Below are 22986 nucleotides of genomic sequence, written 5' to 3' on the forward strand. Positions count from 1 at the left end.
ACAGCTTTCTCTCCTTCCTAGGCGTTACCAAACTGGCTCCGACACTGATCATTTGAAAACTGACAAGGTCAAACAGCTATTCAGAAGAGTCAGGTTTATTAATAAATAGATGAGAGACTTAAGTTTCTCCACAAAAGAAAATTCCTCATCCAAGATCTTAGCCTACAGGCAAATTTTAATCTTCAAATTAAAACCTTATGAAATATCAAATCACGCTCTAATGTTAGTTAGCTAGCAGAGATAAGTCTGACAAAGGAAAGAATTTTGTGCAAGTTTTTAGAGTCCTATTCCCCACTGCAGTTAAAGAATTACACTATACTGTCCACATTTGAATAGCAAAGTTAACATAACAAAGCTCACCAGAGGTGCCCCTGGTGACATATTTGACAGCATTTTTTGCACCCTGGTCTCTGGTCCTCACTTTCTTCACAGACCTGAGATCCAGTTTACATAAGACCTTCCACCCTGTTTTTTCTCACTTCTCCATCCAAATTCCCACATTATCATCAATTCTCCACAAATGACATTTTTCTTTATTCTGATTTCTGTGTGTAATCATTGTATATAAAATACCCAAGATCACACATCATCAAGAAAATGAAAGTCTAAAACACTGAGATATCATCACTTTGCACCCATTAAGATCGCTATTACCTCAAAAGGTGTTGGTGGGATGGGAGAAAAGAGAATTCTGTGCTGTGGTTTTCGGCATGGATATTGGTGCATTGTAGAGAACAGTATGGAAGTTTCGGCAGAAATTGAAAGCAGAATTATCACAGAACCCTTGAGTCCCTCTTGTGGGTAGATACCCAATGAAAATGAGATCACGGCAGCTTTGTAAATTAACTCCAGTGTTCAGCGTAGGTTCTTTCATAAAAGCCATGGTAGGAAAGCAATCAAAGTATCTATCAGTAGACAAGTGTGTAAAAGTCTGGGGAGAACATATACACAATAGAATATTATCCAAACTTAAGAATTAGAATAGCTTGTCCTTTGTCACAACATGGGTTCATCTAGAGGACATTGTGCCAAATAAAATAAACTAGACACGGAAAGAAGAAGTTCCATTAGGTCTCTCTTATATGTCAAATCTAAAGAAAAAAGTCAAATACAAAAAAATTGCTACTAAAGGCAAGTCCAGGGGGAATTAAACATTGTCACTCAGAGAACACGGAGTAACTTTCTGTGCAATGAAGAAGTCTGAAGAGAATGTGCCCCGTTAACAGCTGTGCTTCCAAGCAGCATGGTAATTCAAGATTTCAGCTACATGAGTAAACTATAGTTGATCTTGCTATAGTGTGGGGAGGTTATATGATCTGTACATGAACTAATTTATTTTCCTATACTAGTTGTATATACACACATATATACAACCATGTTTTCTACTCTAAAATGCATAAAGTAATACTGAATAGTCTCAGCATACAAATCAAAAATCAATCATTATATTATCTGATGGCTTATTTCTGGGCTCTCTGTCCTATTTCACTGGTCCATGAGTCTGTCCATATACTTATACCGTGCTATTCTGATTCCTGTGACATTGTAATAAGATTTTTAAATCAGTAAGAAGGGCTGGAGAGATTGCTCAGTGGTTAAGAGCACTGGCTGCTCTTCCAGAGGTCCTGAGTTCAATTCCCAGCAATCACATGGTGGCTCACAGCCATCCATAGTGGGATCTGATGCCTTCTTCTGACATAAAGTTGATAGAGCATACATATACATAAGAGTATGCTTTACATAAAAGAAATAAATAAATAAATCTCTCGTGGTTGTATGATAGATGGATGGATGGATAGATAGATTAGATAGATAAATTTGAAAAAATAAATAAAATCAATAAGAACTGGGTACAATGTAGTTCACTGATAGAGTACTTTCTGAGCTGGCGCAGAAGCCTTCCCCAGCACTAAAAAGATCAGATTAATTCTTAGTCGTATGTTTTGTTTCATTTCACCCAAGATATCCAGTACATTATCATTTCCTCGTGTGTTCAGTATTTTTGAACTACATTATCTTCCACTCAAAATTCTCAAAATTCAGTATATATCACACGTGACTTCTTAATTCATATTAACAACTCCGGGTGGCCATGTGTGACTGCTGGCTACACTCAGTTTGCATAGAACTAGACCAACCTCTAATCACATGCAAAAAATTGTTGATTGTATGGGGCCAACGTGGAGGAAAAAGATAACCCACAAACTGGCGGAAAGAAAATCGCTGGAAGCTAGAAACGTTATGTGTTCCTCATGGTGTTGTTTCCGCTTAGTCATGCATGTCAAAATTCATCAAAGTACGGACCTTGAGTAGATGCAGTTCATTGTACGTCACTTTTACACCAGCACACTAGTTTTAAGAAAGTAATCAGACAATGACCGTGAGAAGGTAGTAAACTGTCTTCCCAGCTCAGCCCTGAGTCCCACTCCTCTCTGAATCCCTCTCTCACATCCTTCTAACAGGATCTTCATTTTTAATTCTTTCCTAATGCGGAAGCTTGGAAGTGTACCTCTACTGTCTTGATTGACATTTTTACAGATTTTAACCAATGGCCTTTTGCTATTGAACTATCATTTGCCTTTTGCTAAGTCATGTCAAATATTGTTCTGATAACTATATAGTAAATGTTTGGAAGGCAGGGAGGGAGGAGGCGAGAGAGCCAAACTGTCCTGTTTCTCACCGTCTTTGCATCTTTACAGGAAACGCTCACAATAACAAGTTCATTAACACCAATAGCGACTATAACAGACACTGACGGTGTTTGAATGGTGCTTAACATCTTACCAAAATCCCAGGGAGCAACGGGTCCCCTTTATCTGTCCTGTTATCACCACCTCTCTCAATAGCTTAGAAATACTTCAGAAAGTGTGACGCGTTTGTCACCCACTCAGACTTTATAGACAGATCTTCAGCACTATCCTGGCGGATTTGTTTGTAATTATATCCTTTCCTCCACGTGGTTCTCCTGTCAGCAAACTGAAGCCTCAGCTCTCACTGAATGACCACCTCAATATTCTTGAAGAGAACATCCGGAGGCTGCTGCCCCTTCCACCTCTGGAAAAACTCAAAAGTGAGGGCGAAACGGACAAGGACAAGGAACGCATTAATGTAGGTGCCTGGGGCCTGAGAAGAGAAGAAAGTTCCCCTGGGGCTGTCTTCCCTTCAGCCTGAGACTAACAGTCATATTTGATTTCAGTTTCTCTACGAACGATCTATGGACGCTCTAGGGAAACTTCTGAGGTCCATGATCTGGGATGACACAGACGCACAGAGCTGTGAAGAAATGTTTAACGTGAGTAGAGGCCACCATCACACGGTTGCCTAACTCCCCACCATGTCCGCTAACGTGCCACAATATCCTCTCCACAGGAAGACAGCATTAGCCTATCATGTAGGGCCAATCTTTTTTTTTTTTTTTTTTTTTTTTTTTTTACAGTCAGGTGGATACTCAGTTATAGAAGAAGCAGAGAAAGGGGGACAGGGAGGGTGAAGGGAAGATTAAAATCAAACGCAAATGAAGAATACTAAGCAAACACATTCCTTCTTTGCCCAACAGCTTCTCCGGATGTGGCTTGTTTCCCAAAAAGAGTGGGAGAGAGAGCGGGCATTCCAAATCACCTCGAAAATCCTAACAAATGGCATTGAGGCAAGTGCTCCCTTCAGCAGACATTGCATTGCTAGTCAACTGTGGATCTCAGGTCGCAGATGGAGGGGTGCGGCAACGCCCTGGGTGATATCTCCCAGCTCCAGAGCTGAGCAAGCACGGTGGGGACTTTCCCTGTTCGCTTCCTGGAGTCTTCCACTGCCCATAGAATCGGGTACCTATTAGGTGTTCAGGATTTAAATTTATCCTAAAGGACCTACACAGGGGGGAAAATGGACTTAACCCTGCTATAGGATCAAGCCACCCCATCACGTGGGTGCCTCCTTTATCTTGCAGGCACCACAGAACTTCAGAATTGGGTCACTCCTTGGGCTCCTGGCTCCTCATTCATGTGATACCCTGCCCACCATCCGCCTGGCAGCTACTAGCTCCGTTATTGGTCTGTTCTGTGCCAAAGGTGGGGACCGCTCCAATAAATGAAAGACATCTTTGTAGCTTCTGACTCCTCTTTCCGCAGATCTTCCTTCCAATAACCACCTCCTGCCTCTCTAGCCCTCGGCTCTGTTTCCTCAGAGAATTCTCTGTCTTTTAGACTTGCAACAGGCTATCTTCTCAGTGACCCCTTTGCGAGTTGATTTTTTTTTCCCCCGAATCGTTTCGAGTCAGGGTCTCACTATGTAGTTCCAGCTGTTCTGGAACTCACTATTTAGACCAGGCAGGGCTTGAACTCACAAGTGTGAGTCTGCCTCCCAAACGCTAGGACCTACAGCATGCACCACCAGCTCAGCTTTCTGTTTCATTTGGTTTCGTTTTGATAAGGGCTCGCTCACTATGCTGCCCTGGCTGGCCTGGACCTCACTAAACCAACCTGATGTGGAACTCAACAGTGTTCTGCCTCCACCTCCAGAGTGCTGGAATTAAAGATGTGTACCATCACACCCAGATTTTTAAAAAAAAAAAAAAGACTAACACAAAAGCATTACAACAGTTTCATAAAGTAGGTGAAAATGTTTTGAAAGCCTCTGGTTTAAATGACTGAGAAATTGAACATATTAGCAGTGTCTCTGTATCGCACATTTTTCTGCGGGAGAAAATTACACAGTTATTATGGTGCCGTGTAATTTTCAGAGATCCCTAAGAGAGTTATTTTGTGGATGATTTGTTTGTCTTGGAGACAAAGACTCCCACCCTCAGCTTTCCAGTTATATGTGAATAACTGTACTTAACCAGAAAAAAAAAAGGACTTGGGGCTCTGCACTTAAGAACACCAGCTGCTCTTCCAGAGGATCTGAGTTCAATTCCCAGTATCTACATGGTGGCTCACGACCATCTATAACTCTGGTTCCAGGGGATCCAATGTCCTCTTCTGGTGTCTGCGGAACCAGGCACACATGTAGTGCATTGACATACATGCAAGAAAAACACCTGTCTTAAGGTTTCTGTTGCTGTGATGAAACTTCATGATCAAACATCGAGTTGGGGAGGAAAGGGTTTATCTGGCTTACACTTCATTGCTGTCCACCCCTGGAGGAAGTCAGGACAGGAACTCAAGCAGGGCTGGAACCTGGAGGATGGATCTAAAACAGAGGCCATGGAGGGAGTCACCAATAGTGACTCTAACAGACATTAACAGGGTTTTAATGGCGCTTAACATCTTACCAGTGTGCCAGGGAGCAATGGGTTCCCTCTATTTGTCCCATTATCAATACCTCTCTCAATATCTTACAATACTTCAGAAAGAAAGAAAGCTATACTTTCCTAATTAACATTACTGTTTTTCCTTGTTTGATCAAATAAGCAATATGGGGGTGGCGGAAGCATATGTACTATTCAACAACAATTAGGTACAAGTAATTAGTGCAATACTAAATTAAGTACCCATGAATAGCCAATATGTTTTAATATGGGAAATTCGAAATTGAGAAATACATCATTACTTAGACCACTAAAAGTAATGAAGTAGGGCTTGTCGTTTAGGTATATCTGATTTATATTTGCTTTGAGGAAAGAAAGAAAAAAAAACAAGAAAGTAAAGAGGAGTAGGGTCTCACAGTATAGTCTTGCCTGGCTTAAAATGAACCACACTGTGGCCTTGAACTCAAAGTATCTCTGCCTCTGGGGTGCTGGGATTGAAGGTGTGTGCCACCATGGCTATGCTAAATCTGATTCTAAGTCCATGTCTTTTGCACTGGGCTAGGCTGCCTTCCACAGAAGGGTTCCAAGTTCAGTTTCCACAATTAATATTTATTCTCATGGCATGCAATAAATCATTCCTGTAGTTGGTTCCTGTTTTTATTCTTTACTCTTTGGGGAGCCTGCCAACCAGCTCCCAAATGATCGCACGGAGGCTCATTCTGGCTTATAAATGCCCGGCCTCAGCTTTTCTTAACTTAAATGATCCCTTCTACCTTTTGCCTCTGGGCTTTTATCTTTCTCTATTCTATATACCTTTCTTTATTTCTTACTCCACGGCTTGCTGTGTAGCTGGGTTGTTATCTGCTGACGTCCTCCTCTCCTTCTCCTTTTGTTCCTCCATATTACTTCCCAGATTTCTCCTCCTATTCCTACTCTCTACCTGGCAACCCTGCCTACCTCTCTCCTGCCCAGCTATTGGCCATTAAGCTATTTATTAGATCAATCAGATGTTTCAGGCAGGCAAAGTAACACAGCTTCACAGAGTTAAACAAATGCAACATAAAAGAAGGCAACACCTCTCTGCATCATTAAATAAATGTTCCGCAGCATAAACAAATGTAATACATCTTCAACTAATATTCCACAACACATTACTATTTAGTAATAGTAAATTTATATTTATTTATAAATATATAAATATATTTATATCTTTCTAAATATATAAAAAATATCTATTTATAATTTTTACCACTAATCAATTATGCAGTTGCTGATGAATTTTCTATCAAAATAGTTCCTTTTTCATTTTTCTTAAGGTAACTCACCACAGAATGAAAGTTCGGGAAGAAAAGTGGTAGTAACAGTTTCTAAGGCCCTGGCATCTGTGTCAGACAGACACAGGTTAAAATTCAGACAACCCTGCCTGTGTGACCTCAGGCAAATGGTTTCATGCCGCTCTGCCAGAGCTTCTTCACCTGCAAAAATAGAAACAGGAGCAGAGAACATCGCTCAGATGAACTCTGTGAGAAGAAAATGTGATCACAGGATACAGTTTCTACCTGTAGAAACGCCACCTTTTGTGGACACCCCCCTCATCAGGCGACCTTTTGTGTGTTTAGTAAAAAAGCATCCAGCTGCTTAATTGCTGTCACATCAAAATATAGCAAGACTTTTCAACTCTGTTTGGGTTTTGAACGCCTCTTTCTCCCTTTACTGACTGCAGGCATTTATCTGGAGGTGGACAGACTGCAAGGCTTGCAGGAAGGGCTGGAATCTAATGATCAGCAAGTCCAGATCAGGATATCCTCCAAGATAGCTAAGGTAATAAACATTCAAACCTGGCCTCATAAACTATTTCTGATTTAATTTCCAAATGAGTAAGTGTGGTCCTCCCCATTATGGAAGCAGGAAGGTAGGGACTTACATGTTCAAGCTGACCTTTCCGAAAGACCTTTGGTTCTGTCAGTTACTAAGTGTACTAACTTAGAGTACATGTTCCAAGTCCTCAGCTGTGATTAACAAGGCCTTATGGAAGCATTCTGAACCATGTGACTCTGAAAGGGTGAGGAAATGGAGTAGAGTGGATGGAGAACATGTTTCCCAATCAATCAAATTCACCCTCTACATTATAGGAGGTACTTTCTTCTCCTCCTTCTCCTCCTTCTCCTTCTTCTGACAAAAGATTACAGCTTATTTCTTAGAGAGAGTTGACCAATTAATTCTGTCATTTATTCTATCACTGACATTTGCTGAGTATACAGCGTATGTCAAGATCAACTCTTGGCTCTAAGAAGAGAAAATCAAAGATGTATTGCACACTGGTCAAATAAAACATCAAGTAATAATAACTGAAGAAAAGAAAATCAAGTAAAGGAATAAGGACTAGATTATAGGTGACCCTCTGGAGAAAAAGTATATATCCAGTAAAGTCAGGAGAGCAGGACTGCATGTTCCTAGAGTAAGTGTGAGTACTCCATCGGAACATTGCCATGGCGGACCTAAAAGATCCAAAAGGTCACTGGCTGCTGTAGGACAGTGGAATGTGGAGGGAATAAGAACAAAATTAGCAGAGTCAGTTCAAAGGAAGTGACAAGAATCCAGTTATTAGGTGAGATAACTTGGATCAAGGTGGCAGCAGCAGACAATGAAAAATCGATGCGAGTGGGGAAGAGATGTTAGCTCACAGCGTACCGTAGAAGCCGGATACATTTCTCTTGGGACTGTAAAAACTCACAGACCAGCTGCCGTCAAAGACTAGAAAACAATTCATTGTTTTCTCAAGAATGCATCATCAGACCACTTAACACTGGGGGAGTCAGTTCTGCATCCCAGTGTTCTCCTGTCAATCAATCATCCTCAGTCAACTCAACATAGTCAACGCCCAAGATGATACCTTGGGGAGCTCATTCAGTCTTCCAACTTCCACCTGGCTGCCCACCCTCTGTCACCAGCTTCATATTCCGTCATAGACACTTACATCCACACACTGCTGTCAATCAAATATTCTGGGCTTCCTATACCTAGAGATCAAAACTGCAGTTTTTATTTCCTTGACCTTATTGACTGCTCTCGAATGTGAGGAATAGATACTGCCAGCCACTTGATCATTCATCAGTATTTGTGACCAATTCTCCCAAACTTGAAACATTTCTATGATATATAAAATGTGTGTGGAGGTACTTTCTTGTGTGTGTGTGTGTGTGTGTGTGTGTGTGTGTGTGTGTGTGTGTGTATTCTCTACTGTTTTCCTTTCTGCAATATGCTATAATTTTGGATTTGGAAAAGAAATTGTCACAGCAGACTTGAAAGTCAAAAACTATAAAATAATAAAAGAGGCCACCCCAAATAGAGTTTGCTTAAAGATAAAAAGTCAGAATAAGTCCAATTTCCTCTGGTCTCTGTGGTTTCAGTCAGATGTTAGCCATTTAGAAAGCACAGTTTCTGGTATCCTAAAACACACCATAGCAGCAGGTCTAGGTATCTGGATCTAAAGGGACGTGGGTAATGATGCACTTGTGGCTATCTCCTCAGATTGTCTGCAAATTCATCCCCAGTGAAGAAATCCAGGCATTCTTGGAGGAAACACTGGATGGCCTGGAAACTCTCAACCCCATGTGCACAAAGGCCTGTGGCATATGGATGATTGCGGCCCTGAAGGAGCATGGGGCTGTGCTGGAAGATCAGGTGAACTGACAACCAACCAGTCATGGGGCAGAACAGGATTCTAGCACCTCCGAGGTGCCAAATCAAATTCCCATTCTGTTCTTCCTCTAATCATTAGTCTAATGGAAAGCAGGCAAAAGCTTCAGGGACCTCTGCATAATCCTAGCCTATATTTTAACAAGGCTGGATGACCTAGCTAAATTTTTGATTATAACAACTTTTAAAACACAATAGAGTACCTGCCAGAATGCACAAAGACCTGTGTTCAGTTCCCAACGTGGTATAAACAGGGCAGCATGGCACATGTCTGTAGTCCTAGCTCTTGGGGGATGGAAGCAGTAGATTCAGGAGTTCAAGGCAATTATCACCTACATATGAACTTCAGTGCCTCCATGGGATACATGAGACTTTGTTATACACACACACACACACACATACACACACACACACACACACACACACACACACCCCGCACACCACACACACACACACACACACACACACACACCCCGCACACCACACACACACACATACACGCAACCTAAAAACGGCTCCCACTCTGTCCAGCCAAAGGAAAGAGTTCTGGCCTCTAGAAAAATGGGTAGGTGGGTGCTTCTGTGATGGCCGCTGAGCCCAGGGAGAGTCTCCAGTTCACTGCTGCTCTTCATATTTCCCTTTCACACGCCATGAGAGGGTGTCATCTGGAAAGCAAGGTTGACAGTGGGGTGAGGAAAGAGCTCAGTCCTTTATCACAGCTCGGGACTTCAGAAGAAAGAACAGAATTTAGATTCAGGAGTCTCTGTTAAGAGCGCCATATGGAGACACTCTATCCTGACTCCTCAAGTCAAAAGCAGAACATACCCTACTCCAAGCTTAACCAACAAGAAAGAGAGCTGACCTGAATGAGACCATCTCTGAAGAAAAGAGCTTCTCAACCCACATCCATTGTCAACAACCCTTAATCACACAGCCTTGAGGAAGATCTTTAGAAATTGTGCCTGTCCTTACTACTTTCCAATAAATTGTTTTTAAAAAATTGGGAAACCATGTGTTAGGCATGAGGATAAATGTAGGGAAAGTGTAGTTAATAAGAATAAAAAAAATCTGTGTGTTTGTGTGATTGGCATTAAGAGAGAGATTGATTAGCAGAACGTAGTAAAAATTTTGAAAGGGAAATTAAACCCTCCCCAATTAACATTGAACTGGGCCATTGAGATAATCATCTTAAGAGATACTTGCAATTATTTTTTGAATAATTTAGAAAATTTTATTCTTTTGATAAAAATGTCATGCTTATACCAAGTATTTAATTTAAATATCCATACAAAATAAAAAGAAAATTATAGTAGAGGCAAAGTATCTTTGCATAAATTCCTGCCATTGCCCACACTGAAAATCTGAATATATATAAAAGTATCCCCCACTGTCAATGGTTAGCATTCAAATTCAGAGAAGTGGCTGGTGTTTGTCATCCTCTGGGAGATGACGTCATCTCTTCTGTGAAGTCACCCTCCTTGCAACACCCTCATCCTCATGCTTCTCACTTTGACATTTGTACTGTGTCCTTATTGACCAGGACAGCCTCTGCCTTGCCCTGTAGAACTGCTGAATTAAGATTTCAGAATGCTCTGGTTGTTTCTGGACCACCATTTGCCTTACGCCTTCTGGAACCCAGTCCTTTGGGTAGATGACTGAAATACTTTATTGGATTCACCTCGGCTGTCACAAAAGGGCTGCATATTTTCCTTTTCAATATATTCCCCAGCAGTACTGATTACAACATCCAGCATAGTGCATCCTCTTCCTAGTGCTCACTAAGGTGGGCTAAAAAGATACCCAGTTCACCAGTAATACCGGGTGAGAAATGAGTCACGCGTAGAAACAATTACTGTCTTTAACATTACTGGCAATTGTAGCACAAATTCTAATTGGTATTAATAATAAAAACCCAAAGTAATGCTGAAGATCAGAGAAGCAGTGAAACCAGTCACTAGAAAGACCTTTTTTCTCTACCAAATAAATCCTCAGACCAAAAGGGCAATCCTGCCCACAGACTGCCTCCTCAGATTGCACCCTCTGACTGCATGCACAGACTACAACCTCAGACTGTATCTCCAGACTGCAACAGAGCTCCTGTCTCCTCCTGCCTTATAGTCCTCTCTCTGCCCAACCATATCACTTCCTGTCTCCATCTCCCTGGTGCTAGCATTAAAAGTATGGGCCAACACTGCCGGGCTCTGTTTCTTTTTGAGACTGGATCAATCTAGTGTAGCCCAGGATGGCCTTGAACTCACAAAGGTCTGTCTGCCCCTGTCTCCCTAGTCCTGGAATTAAAGGTGTGTACCACCACTGCCCGGGCTCTAGTGGCTTAGCTCTGCCCTCTGATCTTCCAGCAAGCTTTATCTGTTAAAACACAAACCAAATATCACCACAGGCAATTCATCACCCACCCACCACAGTGCGAATGGTGCCTTCCTTGTACCACTCACAAAGAAAGGAAGTGACAAGGTAATGTTTTCTTCTTAGCTGCTGGAGATCCTGAGTACAGCTTACCATCACATGCCAGTGCTCAGACAGAAGGAGGAGAGTTTTCAGTTCATGCTAGAGGCCATCTCCCAGATTGCCAGTTTTCACATGGACGTGGTTGTTGTCAGCCTGCTGCAGAAGCCCCTGCCCTTTGACAGGTAGAGTCGGATGCATCCTACAAGACCACCGTGCAAGGCATCGGGAAGGATGGGTTGTTCGAGAGAAAGATAACAAGGGTTGAAAACATCTCACCTGAGCATCATTTTTAAAACTGATATTTAAACCATGAATAATGTTTCCCAAACATTTTATTGAATGCCAAAGTGCACATCTTAAAATAGAAATGCACTGCATTTGTAGTAAGAATAAGTACATACTGGAAGTCAGTATCCCTCCTCTTTCTGCTTTCTATCTGTTTGGACATTCACAGGCCCCAGAAACCCAAGACCAAATGCAGGGCTGTTAAACAAACCATCGTTATTGCCTCTTGCCATAGTAGCATAGCTATCTGCCTTTGCAGGCGTGATTCATCACAAGGCAATTTTAAACTAAGTCAGATGGAAAAGCTCACAGTCCAGAGAGCTGTGCCTTATCTGTCAACTTCCTGACTTCTCGTCCTAGGGACACAAAGACACTGTGGAAAGCCCTGGCTGAAAATCCAGCCTCTAGTGTCAAACTCATGAGAGCCCTGATAAAGAAGCTGGAAGTCAGGTTAGAAGATGACATTGCCGGGATAGATGCAATTTCAGTAAGTTGGACATTTGATCCCTTGCCTCGTCTGTGCTCTGTTCCGGGATCTGTTCGCACCTGGTTCCAGGTGGTGGAGCCCTAAATTAGAGTCTAGTTCGTCTTAGACAAACGTGGCAGAATGTTGTCTGTGGTTGATCATTTTCAGAAGTGAATTTCTTATCAGTACCCAAAAAAAATGTATTTCCAAATTAGTCTTCATTATATCCAGATCCAGATGACTTTTGCTGCTGTTGTTGTAACACTAAAAATCCCCCATGCTGAGAGTGGGGAGGGTGCCTGAACTTGCCTTCCCCTGTAATCTGATTGATGACCACCCTAGTTGTCATCAAAGAACTTTCATCCAGCAACTGAGTCAATGAGAAGCAGAGATCCACGGCTAAGCACTGGGCCAACTCCTGGAGTTCAGTTGAAGAGAGGGAGGAGGGATTATGTGAGCAAAGAGGTCCAGATCACAATGGGGAAACCCACGGAGATAGCTGACCCGAGCTAGTGGGAGCTCACTGATTCTTGACTGACAACTGGGGAACCTGCATAGGACTGGACTAGGCCCTCTGAATGTGGGTGACAGTTGTGTGGCTTGGGCAGTTTGTGGGTCCACTGGCAGTGAGACCAGGATTTATACTCAGTGCAAGAACTGGCTTTTTGGAGCCCATTCTCTATGGATGCCTTGCTCAGCTTTGGTACATGGGGGAGGGGCTTGGTTCTGCCTCAACTTAATATGCCAGACTTTGTTGACTCCCCATAGAAGGTCTTACCCTTCCTGAGGAGTGGATGAGGGTTTGGGTGGAGGGGAAGATAGAGGGGAACGGAGGAGGGGAGGGAAGAGGAACTGTGGTTGGTATGGAAAATGAAAAAAAAAACTTATAAATGAAAAATTTAAAAAAGAAAATCCCCCGTTCTGGAAAACATTCATTTTCCATGATATGTCTCCCTGAAGCCATGACACCAGCATGGCAGTCCTAAGAAACCCAGCCTGTTGGGTAGGCCAGTTTATGTTCCTTTTATGTGTGTTCTTATCAGGGGTGTGCTTAAATTATACAACGACCCCTGAGACAAAGAAGGCGCTTCTGTGGCATCCCCAGAGAAGCGACATCTGCTTGACTGGGCGGTCCTTTGTTTCCTCAGGTGGCCTGCGCTATGTTCGAAGTCATCTCAACGGGGACTCACATCAGTCACCTGTACCCAGAGCTCTTCTCCCTCCTCCTAAAGCTGGTCAGCTGCTCCCTGGGCCAGAAAATGCCGACTTCGACCTTGAGTCAAAGGCGACGCGTGATGCCCACCGGAGAACGGCAGCAGAACCCAGACCCCTGCAGGCAAATGACTCTCAGAGAAGTCCCCCTTGGTGGGCCTGACCCTACACTTTTGGAGAGGGTCTGTGGAAGTCACTCTGTGCCATCTGCACCGGTATCAAACCCTTATGGAATGAGCAAGGCTTTAGAGTCCTTTAACTGTGACTCCAGGCCTGAGCCGATACCTAAGGAATCTGCCTAGGATGGTCACATGAGGAGTGGGGCGGGGCGGGCTGTTCTTTCATTCCTAGAGGGCCCATACTGTTTCTGTTGTCGTGATCTTCCTGGTAAAGTTAGAATTCTGTGATAATGAAGGCCACAGAGAAGGAAACAAATGGGATATCCCATCCCATCCAAGACTTCAGGGACTGGCAGAAGCAACCTCTGTCCATACAACACTAAGAAAGGGAGATGCTCCATTAGGCCAAGAGGCAGTGCTTTCTTTTCTTTCATTTAAAAAGATCATTTTTGTTTAGAATTTTTAATAGATTTTTATCATGTTTCCCCTCCTTCAATTCCTCCCAGAGCCTCCCAATTTCCCTATCCACCCAACTTTATGTTCTCTCTCCCAAAGGCACAAAAAATGGAAATCAAAACAAACATAAGACCAATAAGGCAAAAATAAAACAGAAAAACATGTAGCTTATTATATCTCTTATATTTTTAATGCTTGCTTTATATTCACCAAGAGACCTGTTGAGAACTCTAAGGTGTGGATTCTCATGTCATGTCATTCTGCCTCCCTGACCTTTTGCTTAGCTTTTCTTTCCCATGTCAGCTCATAATGTAACCTTTTACAAGACATTTTAAACAGCATTTAGACTTGGCATGTGCATCTCTGATAATGCATGTAGCTTCACCAATGGCAGCAGTATTAGGGGCCATATTTGAACCCAGACACGCATATGTGAATGCATAGACACCAGTAGCTACATCCCAGCACCGGCAGGTTCACAAGAAGATGCTATCTGATTTCAAAGATCCAGTAAAACGTGCTACTTTTCACTTTCCGTGTGTAGGGTTTGGCTTGGTATATTGTTGGTGTGTTGATTATCTTTCCTTACGGGCAGTTGGCTAGATTTTATGTCACTATCTATTCATCACCTGTGTCCCCTTTGACCCCAATACTAAAGTGTGAGAATAGGGTTGTCTTATTTTTGTCTTGAACAACATCCACTAATCTAATGTTGGGAGAGACTTATAAGAAGTAGGAAAACCAAACTAGGGAATTCGCAACCTCCTCTGTAGGGCTGATTTATCTCTGAGGTGTCTGCTGTCTCTTCCAGACTCTCAACTACAACTCTGAAATGCTTGCAAGCCCAAGCCATGAAAGAAGGCCTTGCGAAAGAATCTGATGAAGGCGACAATTTGTGGAACCTGCTTAGCAACCCTGACACCCATCATATAGGCGTGTGTGCACTGGCCAGGTAATTTGCTGATGATCTAGCAGTGGGTACAAAAAGAGAAGAGCAAAAGCCAAGAATGAAGATGCGACCCCACTGGTAGCATCAGGTACCCAGGCAGGAAGGAGGGGAACGAGGTGGGTATTTCAGCCCCAAACTTAAAATTTTTTCCTCAAGAACGAAAATGATTCAAATGAACTACTTTAGCTAAACTGTATAAATTGACTACTTGGATGGGTCATTTTTCAAACGTAAGGCTTGGTTATCTTTCATCTAGTATTTCTCTTGAGATACAAATATTGGCTTGAGAGACCTGTAAATACAACGCAGCTTCTTCCATTAGAAGGAAATTAAGTCCCTTTTAAAATGTGTGTTTTCCAGGAGCATGGCTGTCTGGCAGCATGGAGTCATACTCGATATCATGGAACACCTACTTGCGTCTCTCACCTCCTCCTCTGAGAACTACCGAATAACTGGCACCGCCTTCTTCTCTGAGGCAAGGAAGCATAGTCATCCGTGGGCCTTTGTTGGTCCCTTACTATGTGTCTCCTGGAGAATATGGAGCTCAAGGGGCCCTCCAAGGGGAGTTTTAGTTGTGACAGAACCCATTCCTGCCAAAGATGCACAAACAACGTATAAAAGGGGAAGGAAATCTCTGTCTCAACCAACTCTTCCAGATCAGGAAATAAAGACTAGTAAATGTAAGGGGGACTTTACACTAAGAAAGCATCTCTCTAGCTCTTCCCCCGACACAAGGACTAGCCAATCCAGAGAAGGAAGGCTGAACAGAAGCTTCTGTCTTTGTTCCTCCAGTTTTCTTTGAGGAAATCCTCTCTCTAGATAGTCTGGTCTAGCTCATATCTGGAGCTGGGATGATACCAGATTTGCTGGTTCACTCAGGAGCTTCCTTCCTCTGCTCCACAGCAGGAAGGACCCATCTTTAATTGTACTTAAGGTGCCTTGAGCTGTCCCCTCAAGGGAAGGGACTCTAAAGGGGAAGAGTTTGTTGATTTCAGCTTATGAAGGAGCCAATCCTCTGGAAGCATGGAAATCTCCGAGAAGTACTGATTTTCATGGACCAGAGTGCCTGGGATTCCAATGCTACTCTGAGGCAAATGGCCATCCGAGGACTGGGCAACACAGCATGTGGGGCTCCTCACAAGGTAAGCTGCACTCTTGGGGGAAAGGGTTTGTTTAAGCAGAGTTTCAAGGTGGTAATATAGCAACTCCCATATGGTAGCTTTGTGGGAATAAAGTGAAAATCCCAGCAACCTAGCTGAAGTAATGATTTCGGGGTTGAAGTACATACATGTGACGTACATTATAGTTTCCATGCCTGGGAGTTTCTACCCTGTTCAAGAAACACATGGAATCATTTCATAGATTAAGAGACCTTGCCCCATAACAGGTGAAGAAGCACAAGCAGATAATGTTGGAATCGATTATCAGAGGCCTGTACCACTTGGCGCGCACCGAAGTCGTCTGTGAAAGCTTGAAAGCCCTGAAGAAAATCCTGGAGCTGCTCACAGAAAGAGACATCAGCTTCTACTTCAAGGAGATCGTGCTGCAAACGAGAACCTTCTTTGAAGACGTAAGTGAGCCTCTGGGAGTCTCCCTTCCCTGGGAGAACAGAGAAGGGCCCGCACAGTGCATGGAGGAGACTGTGGGTGCCCCAGCAGCCCTTGGTGGCCACTCCTGGGGGCTTCTGCAAACCCCTTCCACACAGGCTACTGCTTCTAGCATCTCTCTGCCTGAGCATGCTCCCTGGTCCAGAAAGCACAACTGACCTAAGCAGAGTGACGTAGAATTGTTGCCCAGGTGGCTAGTCCTGGGAAGAAACTTGAACAAATGTCTCGAGTTCTTCATTCCATAGAAGGTCTGAGTGCTTTTGCCTGTGAGGTCAGCACACCCACAAATGCTCCCTCTCTTTTCTTTCTTCAGTTCCCTCTCTGGTTCTCATTTCCCAGGTTTGTTTTCCTGGGTTTATCTCCCAAGTAATTTGCTCACACCTCATTTGCTTTAGGGAATACACAAACTGGGACGATTCCTGGTTCCTCCCACACGATCTGTTCCACTTTCCAAATTCAAAGACTCATTTCATCCAGGAGTCAGTCAATTACAATACGTGAACCAAATCCAGCCTACCCTCTGCATTTGTCAATAAAGTTTTATTGGAACACAGCCACACTCACTGATGATGTATTGCACAAGGCTGTTTTCACAGTCTACCTGCAGAGCTGTTAATTGATGAAGTGACCAATGGGGCTCATAAATTGTAACTTATTTGACTGATCACCAAAGATCAATCAGCATTCCTAAGCGAAGGGATGTCATTCCCTTTCTGTAGTCCACAAATTGTATTTTAGTATTATTTGTTTGTTTATTCACTGCTGCAGATATAAAAATCTGCTTTCACAATAACTTCAACCTAGTATTTTATGGTCCACGGTCCTATTGTTGGAAGAACTGCCAGCTTCCCTCACTAGTGTTCCCTCCATAAACATTTAAGGCTTCATTAAATTGCCTATCTTCTGGTCTCCAGACTGAAAACTCCAATTTCAAAAACCTAATTTTTCTATTCATTATATATTTTATAGGCCACTAAGTTAAGTCTCCTATGGAGGCCTGAGAAGTATTAAATAGAATTTAAGAGAAAATTGCCTTTCAACTACAACATTTCCCTATTTATTTACTCCAAATTTTTAGTATTTCACTCTCTTCCTGAAACTTTGGTGATTTATTAGCTTAGGATATATAAATTTTAATATATAGTATATGCCTGCTACCAATAATTCTAAAATGTTGCATTTTGTACTTTGTTTATATTCTAGTGTAGCTTGGCAGATTAAAACAGCTTTCTGTGTACTTTTTCCCAACCATTTTCTTTAATTTAATTCTCAAGTTACCCTCAAACTGCTTCCTGAACTTCTGCTCAATGTAGAATTTTCTGGAGGAAAAAAAAAGTTTATTTTTTTCACTACATAGATAATTGATATCAATCTTCATTCAACAAGGGGCTGACTGAAGTCTGCTTTTTGGCCCCATCTGCTAGATTCCCTGCGTTCTTGTTGAAATAATAATATTTCTCTTGAATCTGAGCCCCAAGTCAGCTACAAGTCTTCTTGACAGTTTCCAAGCAATGTTACACAGCGCTATTTTAAAAGAAAAAAATGCAAATTCTTCCTGGTTATTAGATTAGTCATTGCTCACTCTTAGTAGGGATTAATTTCCTCACATGTGAATAAAGATTTTACAAAACCTAGATGTTAGCAAAGATGTACAAATCTTCCTCCAGAATGTCACCTTCCTGCAGGCGTGCATAACTCCGTAATGCTTTATCCTCTGTATTTTGCTATAGGGTGGGCAGGCATGCAATTCTGTGGTCAACCAACTGCCCCCCCCCATTTTCCTCTCAAAGCGCAAGCGCTTTCCTGTAATTCCCAAAGCCTGATGATGCTCCAAGGAAGGGCAGAACTGAACACATGTGGCCGTGCCACACTCGCGGCCCCTTTTTGCTACTCTGCTACCTCAAGCAATCACTTTACTCAGTGTTACCCATTTTTCTCAACCGAAAAATGAGAACATTGAACTTCACAGGTATTTCCTCATTTTTAGGCTAGCTCTGTGGGCCTGAGCAGGACACTCATCTTTGCTTCTGTCGCTTGCTGTGACTCTGAACCACATCAAGAAGTTATACTCATGTGAGCCACAGAAGCTTCCCCCATCATCTTACAGTTTCAACTAGACAACAACAATAAATAATAATAATAATAATAATAATAATAATAAATTCCATAACTTCGTGTGGGAGGAGGGTCACAGGAGGAGAGTCAGGCAGGTTTTTGTTTGACCCAAGACTCATTTCCTGGATTCCTGAACAGTTTTTCATCCCTTTACAAAATATTTGGCATCTCAAGGAAGAGCACTGGATCTTGTGTAGCTTAGACAAGAGGACTCATAGCTTTAGGGTTAATTATGCAACCAGTAAATTTTAAGAAAATATGTAACAGATGGGTCTCCTCCCTGGCCTCCTGCTGCCAACTCCCCTATTCGTCATTCTGCAATCATAACCAAGGGAAGAAATTGGCTCTTGAGATCTCTAACATCACCCAAAACTGAGTCTGAGGAATGGAATCCTGGAAAGAACAGAGGCAGTGGCACGCAGAATACCCCAGTGCACGGGTTCGAGTCTTCCACGCAACCTGAAGCATGGGGAGGTGGGGTGGGTAGCAAAAGGGTGCCATCAGGGAACATCCTGTGAGAAGACCCATTTCTCACCACAGGAGCAAGATGATGTGAGACTGACTGCCATTGCCTTATTCGAGGATTTAGCAGCCCTAACAGGAAGAAAATGGAAGATCTTTTTCGCCGAAGAAGTAAAAAAGAGCATGATTTCATTCCTTCTCCACCTCTGGGACCCTAACCCCAAGATTGGAGCTGTGAGTAGGCCTGCAGGCACCTTCACCTCCTTTTTCTGCAGAGCTGAGGAGTGTGCACTGAGGAGTGTGCACTAGCCTGGTCTCTCCAAACCGGAAGCCAGCTCAGAAGTCACCCTTCAGAGTTGAGCCCAAAAAGACACATCACTTCACCAATTCGAAATTCTATTTTATTATCTCTTTTCCACCTTTTGCTTTCTTTCAAGCCACGGGCTTTTGCTGTTTCTTTCACTGTGCCAATGAGCAATTATCCCATTCTGGCAGATGACTCCAGGCTTACAGACTGTGATAGCGAAACCTCTGTATTCTAGGCTTGCCGTGATGTCCTGATCATCTGCATCCCTTTCCTGGGCCTTCAGGAGCTCTATGGGACACTAGACCACCTCCTTGAACCAGACCTACCACGGGCCAGGGATTTCTACAGGCAACTCTGCATGAAACTGGTGAGTGTGCAGCAGATGGTGCCACGGAAATAGCAGGACCGGAGTCTAGACAAACCCCATGAGAATACACATAATTGGTATTGATCTCTAGCAAGGAAGTCTCCTCGATGGGTCACATCTGTTATAGTTCCTGTGTTGTTCACATAATAAGAACAGGGCCAGGATATTCCTACAACAATGGCAATGATCCCTAGTATTCCCATGCATCGCCCTCTCCCTCAAGACCCGTAAGCATCACTTTTGCCGTGTTCCTGAAACTGTGTCTGGGAACCAGTCCTTTAAGCCTTAGTAAACCGTTATCGAAATGGCCATAGGACAACTTGCGGTCCATCAGGAAATGGCTGTGGGTGTTAACTAACCTTCAGGCTTCTGGTCTCTGAGACATATGGGCAGAGAAGGGTCCCTTTCCAGCTGCTCTCTTGGAAATGAGCCCCCTCTCTTCCAGGCCAAGAAGAACCAGGAAATTCTGTGGATCCTCCACACACATTCGTTTACCTTCTTCAACAGCAGCTGGGAGATGATCCGGAGTGCTGCTGTCAAGCTCACGGGTGAGCCCCTTTCCCAGTCCTGACACACGTGGCGTTCTTCTCTTCCGCTTAGTTTTCACTTGGACCGAAAGCTGCCCCAGCACGAAACTGGTATGGCAGAGACAAAAGGGAATTGAGGGAGCAGGAACAAATGTCTTCTTCGTCTTGTGGTATCATCTTTCCTTTCACAAATGAAAATGTCCGGCCTCTTCCCATTCACCCACACTCGCTGTCCCCCAACCTCCCTGTTCTCTCCTAAGTCTTCCAGGCTCCACTGCTTCCAAGCCTTTACTCTTTCTTTTCCCAGCGTCTTGGTTCCTAGCCTGGTACCACAGAATAAATATTTTTGCTTTGCCTGGTTCCTTCCTCTGGATCACATACTGCATTCTCAAGCTGAGCCCATGACCAGCAACATGATGGACATGAGAAGCATGTCCAGACAGGGCCCTTGCTTCTGCTGTGTTACATGGGACATTTTACTTCCCTGTATCACCTCCCTGCCACGTCTATGAAACAGAAAAACAAGTGACTCTCTGGACACGTTCCTACTATGGCATCCTCAGTATTCTCTGTAAGCCTTTTCTAACTAATCCACCACACAGTAAACAGGCCTACTGGTGTGGTCAGGTTTAATACCAAGGCCTAAGGACTTCTTATTGGATCACGCACTTCACTGCCTTAATTACATTATAAAATTGACATATGCATGAACCCTAGTTCATAAAGGTTTGAAACCTGACAATACCTTCTCCCCACCCTAAGCAGGCCGATTTGTGAATTTTTCAAATGAACTGGATATGTAAGCACTTGCCAAACACATGGTCCACGGCCCAGTAGAAGTTCTTCTCCAATTAGCCTCGGCAGCACATGGAGACTCACATGATTTGTTCAGTCACCCATCGGTCCATTTGCCTTCTGACTAACTTCAATCAGGTTCGCTTTCCCCTTACAGTGAAATCAGTAATGGTTTCTTTCCTTGACTTTAGATGCCATTATTCTCCATTTGACCAGTCAATACGTGGAGTTATTAGACCGAGAGCAACTCACCATGCGTAAGTATCACCCCTAGTTGGCGCACATCCTTTTGTTCCACGCTTAGAAAATGAGAAGCTAATTGCTCCAAGTTCCAGATCAGGCCAGAAATAGAAAACTTTGGCTTCCAGTCATTTTTTTTCTTTTCTTTTTTTTTTTTGAAAGTAATTTTATTAAATTATAAAAGTTTCCATTTCCGCCCCTCCTCCCAACACCCTCCCACTCCCCCAACTCCCTCTCCTCCTCCCTCTCCATCCCTAAGAGCAGTCAGGGTTTCCTGCCCTGTGGGAAGTTCAAGTTCCTCCCCCCTCCCTCCAGGTCCAGGAAGGTGAGTGTCCAGACAGACTGGATCCCCAAAATCCAGTATATGCAGGCTTCCAGTCATTTTTGAGGCTTTCTAGGTCCTGGAATTGAATTCATCGCAGCCTCCAGCTCTGCTTCTTTGCTGACATCATTCTCAATTGACTACAAGTTATTTAGTTGTCTAAACTTGTTGAACAAAATATTTATTATATAATATATATTTTGGCTGCATCCTCCTCCTGGCCCTCCTCCTCCTCTCCCTCCTCCTTTTCCTCTTCCTCCTCTTCTTCCTCCTCCTCCTCCTCTTCTTTTCCCTCTCCCCAGTCCCTCTGCTCGGGACTGAAGCTTATAATGGCTGAGTACCCACTCTTCCACCCATCATTTTCACCTTTTAGACTAGGAGGTGAGCATTGACTTGGGCCTTGCACAGGACCGCCCTGTACAGCACCACAGGGCTGTATAAACATGACCTCGGTGTGGTTGCTGTTCCTCCTAGGCTCTGACTCTCCTTGTTCGTTTAATCTTCCATCTCAGGGCTCCAAACACTTCGGCAGGACCCCTGCATCAGTGTCCAGAGAGCTGCTGAAGCTGCCTTACAGACCCTCCTGAGAAGGTGTAAAGAGACCAGCATCCCACTGTAAACCACCAAGAAATAAACTGCTAGGCTTTTTCTAAAACCAACTCCTGTCTTTGTCCTCTGAACTCAAAAACTGACATCTTCTTGAAGACAGACATGGCACCTAGGATGAGAATCTTCACGTACATTCCTTTCTCCCCTGGGCCTTGCAGGTGACTTGCATTGGTAAGAGAGAACATTCATTTCAGAGACAGCCTACTGTTTTTGATGGATGACAGCCACACGGCTTTGCACAAGTTAACCCTCTCTCTTGATAAATTACATCCAAGCAGATGCATACACCATTTCAGGGCATGGCCTGACTCAATTACACTACCGGAAAGAAGAGGGTTACTGTTGTCTTCTATACACAGGCCTTCAATATTTTTGTCAGACTTTGACTCTCTACTCACAATCATCCCTTTCTCAGATATCATCACATGATAAACTTTAACCTGTCTCTTGTCTCCAGCGTTGTAATTTATGCATCAAAACTATGCTAGGTATTAGTCTACAAAAGACCATTTCTGACATTCTGCTAAAAGGCAGTTTCTATTTTTAAGCTACAGCAATAAAGCGTGCATGTTTTGTGCACATGTGTTGTGGATGAATATATGTAGCAATGTTCTTCATATATCTGGATCACAATTATTTACTCTTTTCCAAAATACACATTGAAAGTTGTATGTGTGTGCATATATAATATTTAATAGTCACTTAACAACAAAGACTGTGACACAATGTCGTACATTAGCAATG

General features: G+C 43.2%; 1 protein-coding gene across 1 annotated transcript in view; it reads left to right on the forward strand.

Annotated features, from left to right (window-relative positions):
* Mroh2b (maestro heat like repeat family member 2B) overlaps nucleotides 1-22292 on the forward strand; it is a 56311-nt gene extending 34019 nt beyond the window's left edge. The window contains exons 25-42 of the mRNA XM_048428540.3: nucleotides 2973-3108; nucleotides 3197-3292; nucleotides 3557-3646; nucleotides 3941-4061; nucleotides 6963-7060; nucleotides 8771-8923; nucleotides 11429-11586; nucleotides 12050-12176; nucleotides 13304-13491; nucleotides 14754-14894; nucleotides 15252-15366; nucleotides 15887-16033; nucleotides 16279-16461; nucleotides 19154-19309; nucleotides 19618-19749; nucleotides 20195-20297; nucleotides 21263-21328; nucleotides 22146-22292. Of these exons, the coding sequence (XP_048284497.3) occupies nucleotides 2973-3108; nucleotides 3197-3292; nucleotides 3557-3646; nucleotides 3941-4061; nucleotides 6963-7060; nucleotides 8771-8923; nucleotides 11429-11586; nucleotides 12050-12176; nucleotides 13304-13491; nucleotides 14754-14894; nucleotides 15252-15366; nucleotides 15887-16033; nucleotides 16279-16461; nucleotides 19154-19309; nucleotides 19618-19749; nucleotides 20195-20297; nucleotides 21263-21328; nucleotides 22146-22252 (2317 nt within the window). The 3' untranslated portion in view covers nucleotides 22253-22292. The remainder of the gene's footprint in view (nucleotides 1-2972; nucleotides 3109-3196; nucleotides 3293-3556; nucleotides 3647-3940; nucleotides 4062-6962; nucleotides 7061-8770; nucleotides 8924-11428; nucleotides 11587-12049; nucleotides 12177-13303; nucleotides 13492-14753; nucleotides 14895-15251; nucleotides 15367-15886; nucleotides 16034-16278; nucleotides 16462-19153; nucleotides 19310-19617; nucleotides 19750-20194; nucleotides 20298-21262; nucleotides 21329-22145) is intronic.
* The last annotated feature ends 694 nt before the right edge of the window (nucleotides 22293-22986 follow it).

The sequence above is a fragment of the Myodes glareolus genome, chromosome 15 (genome assembly GCF_982192425.1).
Source record: "Myodes glareolus chromosome 15, mMyoGla1.1, whole genome shotgun sequence".
NCBI lineage: Eukaryota > Metazoa > Chordata > Mammalia > Rodentia > Cricetidae > Myodes > Myodes glareolus.